The sequence below is a fragment of the Schistocerca serialis genome, chromosome 2 (genome assembly GCF_023864345.2).
Source record: "Schistocerca serialis cubense isolate TAMUIC-IGC-003099 chromosome 2, iqSchSeri2.2, whole genome shotgun sequence".
In the NCBI taxonomy this organism is placed as follows: domain Eukaryota; kingdom Metazoa; phylum Arthropoda; class Insecta; order Orthoptera; family Acrididae; genus Schistocerca; species Schistocerca serialis.
The window spans coordinates 496,422,293-496,435,645 of NC_064639.1; the positions used below are offsets into that span (position 1 = coordinate 496,422,293).

Sequence of the window (13,353 nt, forward strand, 5' to 3'; positions counted from 1 at the left end):
TCGTTGCCCAGACTCCATGGTATTTGCACTTCATGATTTTCAGGTGGGATGTTTCCTAGCGATCTTGAATCGTTTGCACACCATTTACGAGGAGGAAACCCTCCACTGTGAAGTAATGTAATAAGCTCTTCCTGCAGACTGAAGTGCCTCCTCTATGGTGTCAGCTCAGCTCAAAACATCGTCTACATAAAAATCCCTTTCTAATGTGTTTGCAGCCCTTGGATGTGTTGTTCTCTCATCTTCTGGTAGTGACTGTTGTTAAACGATAGGCCTTGATTGGTTCGTTGGGAGACTCACGCCATAGAATTCTTTGTAGGTCTTTATCTACCTTTCCAACTTCAATCTGTCTACACATTTTTGTAAGGTCAGCAATGCAAGCATATTTGTGTGTTTGGAACCACAGGACAATTGAATATAAGTCATCTTGTACGGTTGGTCCAAACATCAAAATGTCATTGAGGGAACTGTTTGATGATGTCTTTGCTGGGGCATTAAAAAATAGTCGAAGTTCAGCAGTACTGCTTGGTTCTTTAAGCACTGCGTGATGTGACATGTAATACGTGCAGTTCTCCATATTTGTGGTCACCAGTTCCATATGACTCAAACCTTTATATGCTCTCATGAAACTGACATACTGTGCCCTTAATGCTGGTTGTCGCTGTAGCCTTCTCTCTAAGCGTTGTGAGCAGCGTGTAGCATTATTTACAGACTCTCCCAGTCCTCCATGATTATCTTTCACTGGTAGTTTCACCAAGAATCTACCATTTGCATTCCCCTGAATGATTTTCGCAAAATTCTCCTCACATAATCGCTCTCCTTTTGTGTGCACAGAAACAGACTCCATTCTTCTTGCAGCCAGAACCTTTCGACCTGAATGTTAAGGTTAGCATTGCGTGTAAGGCATGACAGTACTCTTCAAGCAGTGGATTTAACTGAATCAGGAGGTATCTTTCCTGACACAATCCAACCAAATGATGTTTCCTGTAAGGTTGAGTGGTTATCCCTTTTCAGTTGGCCAGGCTGCAATACATCGAAAAAGATCCATGTTCCTAGCAGAAGATCAATCTCACCAGGTTTGTTAAATGATGGGTCTGCATGCCCTGCATTTGTACACCTTCCCATTTTTGTTGGCGATGTTTTCAAGTGAAGTAGATAATAATACTTCCCCATGTTGGTGATCTCCTTTCGCTATGCGGTATGTTTGCTGTTGTCGTACATCCGTTTCTTAGTTTCTACTATCAGTATTACTAGCTTGTTCCTTGTGTAACAATGTGTTGTAGTTATTGTTACAAATACGGCAGTTGCCAGCATGGCATTCCTTCTGCGTGTGATTCGAGCCCAGGCAACTGAAACAAAGTCTTTGTCTGTTATCGAAGTCTATTCTGCTAGAAGGGTCACTCTACTTGAACTTGGGACACCTACTTCGCTTATGCATTGAGTTACCGAAAGCACAGTCGGTAGCAGTCGTGAGAAATGTACACTGAGAACTGTACCCTTCTGCCTTAGTATGCTTCGCGGGCGGCTGCTGGGACTTAGGCGCCATTTTGTTTGGATGAATGAGTGTTAGCGTCTGACAGCTGGTTTCTAAAAACGCCACCACATCTTTCAGACGAGAAAATGTGGTGTCAACTCTTTCACATTCCCACTGTTTCCTCAGAGTCACACTAATGCGATCTAACAAAATGTACGAGAGCAATATTTCATGCAATGGAATGCTGACCCACATTACCTCAACCGCGTTCAGATTTCTCACTAGCTGACTAATTAACATCCGTAAGTCCTTAGCAGATGCAACTTTCAAAAAAATGGTTCAAATGGCTCTGAGCTCTATGGGACTTAACTTCTGAGGTCATCAGTGTCGTACTACTTAGAACTACTTAAACCTAACTAACCTAAGGACATCACACGCATCCATGCCCGAGGCAGGATTCGAATCTGCGACCATAGCGGTTACGCGATTCAAGACTGTAGCGCCCAGAACCGCTCGGCTACTCTGGCCGGCTGATTCAACTTTGACGTTGGGCAGATTCAGAAGTTCTTTTACAAGCAGATCAACAATTAACTTGGGATTGTTATACCTTTGAACGATTAAATCCCATACAATCTTCCCAAAGTTACTTTCTGTAACTGGTAAGTTTTCAACCAGCTTAAGAGGTTCACCAAACACGCATGACAATAAATAATAATATCGCTGGACATCATAGTGCATTAAAGGTACCGAAGAAAGGCATGAGATTTCCTATGTTACCATTGAATTTTGGTAATGAAATTCCTGGGAGCTTTATTTCACCTGCACTGCATGAATTTGCAGACTTTGGTGGTAACACAACATTTGACTGAAGTATTGTCGCTATCTTTGATTCTAAATCTAAGCACATGTCTTCAAATGACTCTGTGTCATGAGATTATTCTACATTGGTAATCTCTAATTGAGTCTGGATGTCGTATTCATCTTTGCTTGTAGTTAGCAGTGACTGCATTACACTGAAGTCGTTGAGATTCGATCCTTCATGAAAGCTATTAACAAATGTGGAGAGTCTAATCACTCGTGACTTGATTACTGCTATTTTCTTAATTAAATTTCGTTTCTCGACAGGATCCTTGTTTCAGGAGAGTAGCACAAATGATAATAGATTAAGGAACTAGAACCAGGCTGCTCACAGAGCAGGATGATGGTACCAGTAGTGCGCTGACTGGGCTGCAGCTGCTGGCAGAGACGATGACAGATGGAGCTCACTGATGCACTGGTGTCGTGTTGTCGGAAATGCTTGGCTGTGTTACGACGTCTGTTGGCTTGAGGTGCACTTCACAACACGATTTTTGCGGCGTCTGTACCTTGGAGAGCTCTAGTGTGGACTTCTGTCACTGCTGATGCATGAGGGAAATGCAGAGCAAATGCTAACCTCGGTGAATCACACAGAAAGCCACGATAACTGGGTACTCGTAATTCCCGGTACGTGGGAATCAAAGCACATAACCTTTTGTGCTGGAACATGTTCGAATAGTTGTATCCAGCCTGGAGCACCAAAATGTAGGCAGCCGCAAAACGCGCCGTGCTTCTGCACTGCCTTGCTCTTTCCACAGTCTAAACGAGTGCACACACTCGATGCAAAGGAAAGCCGGTTGAAAATGAAAGTACATGGCTGGTAAAAGTGGACTGTATTTAGACGCTACATTGCGAGACACAGTTACGAATGCGTGAGCGCTACTTTGCGGTCACGGCCCGTTTCCCCTGTCCCGGCACTGTGTCGATGGCCAGGCAGAAAAAATTCTTACCTGCAGCAAGTGTCCAGTCGTTGCTACGCCCTTGCGGCACAGTACACAAATACAGAACAATTACCCATTATTCAAGCTGTCAGTGGCTGTGAAAGGAGTTCAGTACGCAACAACAAAAATTTTTGATCATTTGCCGAATAACATTTTTGACAGGTAACAAGGCAAGTTTGAAATCTAACCGAAAATCATTTCTACTAGACAACTGATTTTATTCTAAAGACAAATTAATATTTAAGAAATTGGTAGCCTATTACAAATAAATTGATAAAAATAAAAAACTAAAGGAACCCCTGTATTTAAAGTGTAGTTGCAAGAGTAGGACTGAAAAATAATATGTACATTAATGTTAACTCTAATCATGAGTACATGTGCTGTAAAGGCCAATTCACACTGCCCTTCACATCACTTCACATCATAGCACTGTCACCACACTGTGTCATGGCACTGTCATGGCAGAGCATATTTGCACTGCCTGTCGTGCCACGTCATTTCGCTTAGTGCAATACTGTATGGTGAAAGTGAGAGTATGATACACCATCTGTGAAACAAAAAGTCGAGGTATAATATCGAAATTGAGGAACTAAGAATGAAAAAGTTTATTAATGGCCAAAGCAAACTATATAACGTATCTTCTCGATCAACTTTCTGTGGTAAAGTACTGAGAAGGGAAACAACATTTCAAAACTTAGAGATTTATTTGCTACTGAAAGTATACACATTCAGACAGCTCAGACCCTATTTATAAGGGAATAAAATGAGCCAATCCATAAACAAATGTAATTTTTTCTCCATCATAATTGGTTTTTTTAATTGAAATGTAATGTAATGTAAACAGCTTCATAAACTTATGTACTTATTTATATGCAGTGTTATTGTCAGTTCCAGTCTATTACTGTAAAAACTACATAATTTTTCGCTTTCAGATATCTGGCCTCGCTTGTGGAAGAACACTCAACAGAAAAAATATCCAAGTCATTATGGAGAATTTGCAATTTGCCATGAAAACAAATGAGAATAACAAAATAAAGAGTAAGAAGAGACAAAAGCACAAAATTAGCTAATGTTAGATTAGTGAGTACATCTAAAATAGGTTAACTTCAGATATTAGCACACAACGCCATTGTCAAAACTTTTTCTCGAGAAACTTTGACGTGACGCGATGGTTTGTTGACAGCCTGCATGAATGGTTACGTGACGTGAGGGCTAGTGTGAATTGCCCTTAAACTCATTCGTTCCACGTCATTTCCATAAGAGAACCAGAAAAATGAACTATGTAGCTACCTAGGTAACAGAAGTGTAACATTTGTGATGCCATTAGAGTGGCATCATCTCTAGTTACATTTGCAGACACAACTGGAGGCACTGTACTCGTGTTCAGACAGGTAGTGAAAATCTGTCGAAATTACAGATTTTTTAAAAATCGTTCTTGTTATACCCCAGTCTTTTCTGAACAAGAATATGTATGGGTTTTGTATGATTGTTGTATATTAGTAGTAAAGAGAGAGAGCGTTTTCTAAACAGCAACACATTCCCTTTTGACTGTTGTCAATTCCGCTGTGTTTATACTGTCTGCAGCAGACTTTCTCTATTTTTACTTCATTTGATCTTTTACCACTGCTTTTGGATTTGGTCATCCTAGTGCTAAGCGATTGTAGGGAATGAATGTCAGTTCAGCCTGCTGTTTATATTTTACTTGTCATAGTGATTTGGAGGAGACACTTGATTTCAAGAAATAATCTTATTGCGTTTATAGTTGTATTTAATCTATGTAGATTGTAAGGATGATCAGAATAATACAGAGAAATACTAGCAATACAGAAGAAAAGAGGAAACCCATGTGGTCACCTTTCACAGGGTTGCTACAAATGAACACCCTGTCATTCTTTCTGTCTAAAGGGCCTTGTGTCATGGCTTATCGACAGCTAGTGTATCTGATTAAGAAAACCAGTATCAATAGCAGAAGTTATAAAACCTATATGTAGAGATGTGACTAGTAAAATCATTCTTGAAATTTGTAACTATGGAGAATTCATAATCCCAACGAAAATTTCAATGACTGTGTGGGAAAGCTTGCTTAAAACAGCATTTCTGGCCCTCCAAACCTTACAAACTGGTGTCATGGGTACAGTTTTCGATTTCAGTGATGTGTCAGTTATTAGGATGAAAGAGTTTGATTGGGAATAGAAGCTGAGGTGAATATAAAGAATGGGATTGTTTCAGTTGACCAGCTGAGGGTGGAAGAGGGTGATGTACCCTGCACATGACAAAAAAGGCCAGAATTCAAAAAAGGGCTTCCAAACGTAAACTGGAGGATAAAAAGCTACAACGATGAGAGGTATGAACCTGTTGAGTATTAACATTGAATGTAGGGTGAACAAATCATATCAAAAACTTCATATGGATTTTCATGACAGTATGAAGTTTTTTCTTTAGGTTCAATTTTCTCTGAAGCTAATGCATCAGTGTCGATGGAAGTTGGTACCAAAAGTAATTACATCACTTTTGAATATATACTGCAATTGGAAATCAAGTAAATGTACAGTTCTGTCAGTGGGCACAGCAGCAGATCCTCGCCAACCTGAACTTCTTCTCCGATGGTCTATTTACCGATGAATGTTCCTTCTCAAACAAAGGACAGGCAATTTACCGATGAATGTTCATTCTCAAACAAAGGACAGGTAAATACAAGGAACATGCATTATTGGTCCAGCGACAACCCACAATGGCTTAGACAGGTGGAACATCAACGTCAGTGGAGATTTAACGTCTGGTTTGGGATGCTTGGTACTAAAATTATTGGCCCTTATTTCATCAATAGTAGTCTAAACAACACAGTGTATGCCAACTTTCTCAGGCGAATTCTTCCTTCTCTTCTGGATGAAGTGCCGCTAAGAACCAGAATGCTTATGTGGTATCAACACAATGGATGTCCAGCACATAATGCCTTGTGTGTACATCGTGTTCTGAACTGAAAGTATCCTGCCAGATGGATTGGTCGAGGAAGAACAGTTCCTTGGCCTGCTTGGTCTCCTGCTTTAAATCCTCTGGACTTTTTTCTTTGGGGATGCATTAAAGACACTATCTATCGCGATATTCCAACAACTCCAGAGGACATGTAGGAACATATCATGCTTGCTTGTGATTCTCTTCAGCAGGCAACACTGGAAACAGTAAATATCAAAACACCAACAATTGTTAAAGGTGATGGTGTGACATCATTTTTGCTCCAGTCAGACAGCAGTGGGGAGGCCGCACTATTGTTCAGAAGAACATTGCTGGAGCCTGGAGTGTGAGGACATGTTGTGGGAGACAGCTCCAGAGTTATGACAAAATACACTTTGTCTTTGCACATATTGCATAAATAATGTATTTGTCAGTCAAGTCTTGTAGGAAGTGTCTCTGATGAGTGATTGTTTGTTTTCACAGTAACAAAATTACACAAGAGTAGAAAAATGCTTCCTCTTCGAAGGTATGATATATATGCATGTGTATGTATTTTTAAAATCATACTGCTGTTTATATCTTCATAAAAAAACAAAGCTACAATGAAAGCAATCATGCTGATAGATGTCCCCCTGACAGCTAAAGAACACACACACACACACATATATATATATATATATATATATATATATATATATATATATAATAGTTTTCGAAGAAGAAGCATTTTTCTACACCTGTGTAATTTAACAAAAAAATATTGTGTTTTCACAGTATTAAATAAACCAAATCCATAGCGATTCTTCCAATGACCATCCTAAAGTAGCAAACTCAGTTACCATGCCAACACTGACCTATTCAAAGCCTACTCGAAAAGTTGAATCTGAGGTATGAATTTGAGACATGGCAGTGGTATGGCAGTACACAGTCTACACTCATTTCACTCCTCATCCATGATTGGATAAACTAAATCAATGAAAGGAAGAACTGAGAAAGTGTAAGAATTTCTGGGAGTATAGAAAATTTTACTAGAATAATTGGGATGAAAATTGCAACTTGATACGGGTAACAAGTCACGATATATTCCAGTTTTAATTCAGTTGATCGATCTAAGTTCATGAGTGCCAGTAACTAGTGGGCTCCACCATTGTTGGAGACTGGAGCAGTGTTGGCTGAGATAAAGTAAGTCGTTGAGGTGTGGATGAAGCCATAGTATCTGGAAAGTTGCAAAGGCTGCCGGATGATTACACACAAGAATACTGCCTAGTTTGTGCTGGAGGATATGAACTGTGTCCTAAGCAACAATACTGTGAAGTTTGTTGTAGCAGACACACTTCTTTCCAAATGGGTGGAAGTAACCAAAGTGATGTAGAAAGTCAGAGGAAAAGTAGGGCTGGATAAAATTACGAATTGCCGACTGCGGTGGTCTAGCAGTTCTAGGCGCTCAGTCCGGAGCTGCGCGACTGCTACGGTCGCAGGTTCGAATCCTGCCTTGGGCATGGATGTGTGTGATGTCCTTAGGTTAGTTAGGTTTAAGTAGTTCTAAGTTCTAGGGGACTGATGACCATAGATATTAAGTCCCATAGTGCTCAGAGCCATTTGAATTTGAAAATTACGAATTGTGATAAGAGAGGTAAAATTCTGGTAGATATCATTCTGCAAACGTGTCACTTGGAGCTATCGACAGAAGGTATTCTAATATCAAAACATCAACAATTCTTAAAGGTGATGGTGTGACATAGTTTTTGATCCAGTCGGATAGCAGTAGGGAGGCCGCACTATTGTTCAGAAGAACATTGCCCGAGCCTGGAGTGTGAGGACATGTTGTGTGAGGCAGCTCTAGAATTATGACAAAATACACTTTGTCTTTCCGCATGTTGCATAAATAATGTATTTGTCGGTCAAGTCTTCTAGGAAGTGTCTCTGATCAGTGATTAGAAGTATTTTTGATTGGTGACAAATTTTCAGATTTATATGAAGTCAGACAGTCTGCAAAGCCTTTGCTAGTTGGGATGACATTACTACAGTGCATGTAGATATGTTAAATGTCTTTACTATCGCAATATTTTTGAGAGAAGTCATTTATTTTGTGTTTGTTGGGAAAGTACCAGCTTCCTAAACTATCCTGGTGGTAAGGTAGCAAGACCTGGGAGCCAGATACTGATTTTAACCAGAGTATAATTGTGAGAGATTGTTCTTGTGCATTCTGATGTGAGTAACTTTCTCTTGTGCATCAGAAGTATCGGGCTGAGAGCTAAAAGTTACATTCACAAGAACACTCTCAAATCTGATCAAAGCCTCTTGAACTTTCTGCAATTGCTGAAAAGAATGAACACCTAAGAAATTGGACACTGGTCCACAGCAGTACATTTAGCTTTCGCCAGATTTTTTGTGACTTATTTATAGTCCTGTATTTTCATAGAACATCCACTCTCAGAATTCATATGCTGGGGTGGTGCACGCTGTCAGACGTCCTGTAGGTAAGATCAATTAAGTTTGACAATGTGGATGATGAAATTGGACTTTGAACACGCAGAGCCAAAAAGGCACGTCTGCTAGGCATTAGAACCATGCCCCCCTGTTAAACTAAAGCTTCCTGATATATGCAGTTTACATGTGGTGCATTGTTGATTAGAGTTTGAGCTGTCGTTATTTTCTCTCATAGCACACCAATGTGTTTTATTTTGTTTAACATGAAAACGATAATTCGTCAAATTTATGTAAAACACGAGAGGGAAGAACGAATGTGTTACAATATGCACAAATATGAACTGGAAACATAACAGAGCACACTAATGTGCGATTGTTTCATGAAACTCTGTCATCATCCTAGAGACGAATATCGTCAAACCGTCATTACTCGACCTCACATGCTCAGAGTATGTTGACAGTACTGTGAATATACAGTCTTTGGTGCCACCAGTACTGCTCGTCAGTTTTCTGATTTTGACAATACATCAGTATGCACCCTCAAATGGTAAATGTAAAGATGCTTTGACAATATTACTTAACATGTGAAGGCTCATTCACAACATTGATGATTACCCTAACTGATTAAGGCTAATGTCAGGAGATTTGCTTTGAAAAGGGCACAGTCTGTATTATTCCTCATATTCTTTCAAGCCAGCTCTGTCTCTAATGACCTCGTCATCGATACTTCGAAATGATTTTATGGCCTTATTGACATAGTAATAGAAAACGTACAGAGTTAAGTTGTTCATTATAAAAGAATAATTGAATTATTTACATTTCTGTGATATGAATGTGTGTTGTGTGTTCTTTCAGACATGTCTATCATATTAGCCCCTTTCCTTTCCTTTGTCTTCTCTCCCCTCAAACTTCAATTTACATAGTATTCACATTCACCAATATTAAATCATATGTTTGAATAGGTTGTATTGACGTTGTGTAAACAGTTGATGTTATAGACAAGCAGCAGTTCTCTAAAATACTTCCAGTGAAATGAAAGATGCTTGTTACTAAACTTTAATGGAACTAACTTCAGTGGTGAGCAGTGATCATTCAGACAGTAAAGCACTAAATATTATAATAAATCAGTAACATATACATTGATTAAATTATCAATTAATAATGTAATTATAATTTTTATAATTTTAAGTAAACAATAGCAAATCAAGGGCCAGGCTCGTCTCAATAACACTCACAACTGGTAATATTTTAAATTAAAAGAATAAATGAAAAGTTCGAAATCACAACTGGTAACAGTTTACATTAAAAGCAGAGATAATGAAATAGTTAGACCTAATGTTAATGTATAATCCTACAAACCGACATTAATAGAAAAAGCTTGTTTTTGGCTTCAAACTCACCACTGACTCTTTGGTACATCACCTCTGCAAGATCAACGAAATTGAATTTCCGTTCTTATCTCCTAGGAAGCAAATTTTGCGATGACTTACTCAAAGAAATAGTCGTTCTTCCTGAATTCTTCTACTAGGTGAGCTTCAACTGTTATAATTCCAAGCTAAGATACTCTCTCTTATGCAGCAGAATTCTTAATGCAGCTTTTGATTCTATTCAGCACTGAAATTGACCTTCCTACTGAAGATGTACTCACAGGGATTGTATATGGTAATGACACTAAAAATTAAAATGTCGAAAACTTGCATTTAGCTTTGAATTAGAGATCAGTAATTTTGCAAGTTCGCTCATGGCTTTATTTCTAAACAATTCATTACAGTACACTACAGTCCGCTCTTTTTTTTTTCAAATCGAATGTCATCAAATAATTTTCCATATACATCTAAGAGACTTTGGAAGCTGCTCCCAGAGGACTGGTTGGAATATCGTCCATAGTTTTCATGCGAGAACAAATTTAAAAATTTCAGTTTAGAATAATCTTGAAACCTTAAACCCAAGTAGATATCAATGTTATCAGACAGTTCTCAATAGATGTGTTTGCAGTTGATACTTTTCCTCTTTGAGGGTTCTCTTGCAGGAGACACGGTTTCTTAAAATATTGTTCTCACTTGTCACAGAGTATAGCTACGAGGCAGTGAGTTTCTTGGATTTTTTGTTCACAGTACAAAATATCGTTTACTTGGTTATGTAGGATGCTGTGCAACACATTGGCAAAGCTAAATATTTAGTCAAATGTATTCAAGAGAAAAACAAATGTGAAACCTTCAATAAGTGCCAAAAAGCCATTATTTGATGCTAAAACATCTGAATTAATTTCTCGAGGATTTTCTAGCATTGCACTAAAAACATCTGGCTCTGCAAACAGTATTTACCAATATTGATGAATAATTTTATCACACTGCACAGATGTGTGTGAGATGATGTTGGACAGACATGTGGAAGATGATGTTACAAATATTTATCGAAAAATTTAACATATTTGTAAGTTCTCGAAAAACAAGGTGCAGGTTCATTAAGTGAACTAAAGCATAAATTGTCAGAAAAATTGCAGCACCCACCATGGACCTTGTTCACTAGCAGCTGGATGTAATATGTCCATACTGATGGCTAGTGTTAATTATTCACTTGTCATTGTCATCTGCAAACAGATGACGCTCAGGAGGCCAACCTGTGAACACCCTATTTCGACTCTGCAGGAGTAACTACTGCATTTAGAGGTGAACAGTGCTTGTAGCATTCATTCTAGGGTACAACTATGCCCAGTCAAAAGCATGTATTCCTAATGAACAGCTTCAGCCATTTGAGCACAGTCACACTGTGGGCCGGCAGGAATCTGGATGGATATGTCGATGGATTGCTGCACACTGTATCAGTGGCTTGTCGCCGCATTTAGCAGTGATCTGCGGAACGTACCTTCACCCATAGCTCAAGATCTGGACTTCCACACACTACAGGTGCATGTCAAACACTATGCATTATGCGAGCAGCAGTGGCTAACAAAGCGTCATCCAGTGACAAAATCCAGGCACATGTAGCACCTGCTGTGTCGCCATGGGCTCTTGGGAACTGTCTGCTTGCAGCTGGACTAAGATCACTTGCGCCTCTGGCCAGGCTACCCCAACTAGGATGGCTACTCGTGTGTCATGAAAGAGTCGAGTGGACAGTGGACTGACACACTATTGTCATCAGTTATGAGTAGTGGATGTACAAGTGCATTTCGTAGACCTGATGATCTGCCTGTTCTAGAACATATTCGTCCACAAGACATGGTTCCTAAACAAGGCTTCATGCTGTGCGTGGCCATCAGTTACAGCTTGGCGGCAACATTTGGTGTTTTCACAGGATCAAGTAACCGGAGCCTGTTACATTTCACAGGCTGTCATTATTATACTACTGCCATTTCTTTGACAGGAAGCTGATGTGCTTTTCGAGCAGGACAATGCATGTCCACATACAGAAACTGTTACACAACATTCTGTTTATGGTGTACAACTACCACAGCCCGTAAGATCATCAGACCTCTCGCCAACTGAACATGCATGGGACTTGATGAAGTGGGAACTTACATGTTTTCTACGGCCTGCAAGACCCATCCCTGATTTGTAACGAAAGACACAAGATGTTTGTTGCAGAATACCATTTGGAATCTTTATGATCATTTGAAAGGGAGAAGAATGTTAGAAGGGAGTACACTGTGTATTGATGCGACTGTTTAGGCACCATTTTCTCATGCAGATATTTTTCATTTGGTCGGAATTTGTTACCATATAGTGCTACAATGATGAACTACCTGTCACATCACTTGTTTATAAAATTACATTGTACTTTAGCGCATTGCATTTTTTCCAGCAGTGTATTTTGCACTTCACTATTTGGCTAGTACTTCGAGACAAAAAGAGATTTAGTACATGTGCTCAACACTGAAAAAATATGGCTTCAGAAAATGTGACTTACAGTTTTTGCTTAAATCTCATACAGATTTCCCACCATAGTCACTATTATGTGAAACATTTGAGCAATCAATTTTTCATTAAATTCGAATCATGATTAAGAAGTGCTACATAAGTACAGAAATAGCCTTAACGTATTTGTCACTATTTACACCACATCACGCCAACAATCTTTCCTTTGTCTGTACTTCATATACATAATGTGGAATAATAGAAAACTGTGCTTTATGCATCACATCTGAAGTTTGATCAACCATGACCATTACAAAAGGAACATCCACAATTTCCTGCTTTATAGTAGGAACTGTATGGACTGTATCAGATAATTCTGAATTTGGATTAGAAAAATTGCTATAAACTTTAAATTTGAAAACTCACTATCATCAAATTTGTTTAGGTGGGGTAGAGGTCCTTGGAAGAACAACTCTTGGGCACTTTGTGTTGGTTGTTCCAAGGCTTTCAACATTTTTAGTTCAACTTCATCTGGGCAGCGGCATTTTCTATGACGAGCATTGTTTTCATTGCTTTCGATTTCCTCCACAAATGATTGTTGAGGTTGCTCATCATCAGCATCTCCATCATCATTGATAACACTACTATCTTCAAAACTTTCTACAACTTCTCTGGACTGGTACAGTTTATTCAATAACTGCATTTGGTCAGCATAGACGTAGTTTTTAATGTCAGGTCCGCCAGCACCACTTTTATTGCATTGTTTCAGCTTTTTCTTCGATTTTGAGAATGCATCATGAAGATTGCCCCATCTCTTCGTTACTGCTTTTCCCGAAACAATGATAAACAA

General features: G+C 39.1%; 1 protein-coding gene across 1 annotated transcript; it reads right to left on the reverse strand.

The window, feature by feature from the left end:
- Positions 1-235: 235 nt before the first annotated feature.
- On the reverse strand, positions 236-844 carry LOC126456139 (uncharacterized). The gene has a single exon (XM_050091892.1). It carries the CDS (start codon positions 842-844, stop codon positions 236-238), a length of 609 nt encoding a protein of 202 aa, XP_049947849.1.
- Between the last annotated feature and the right edge of the window lie 12,509 nt (positions 845-13,353).

Coding starts and splice junctions, on each gene's coding strand:
- LOC126456139 (XM_050091892.1), bottom strand. CDS start 844: ATGGAGTCTGTTTCTGTGCACACAAAAGGAGAGCGATTATGTGAGGAG.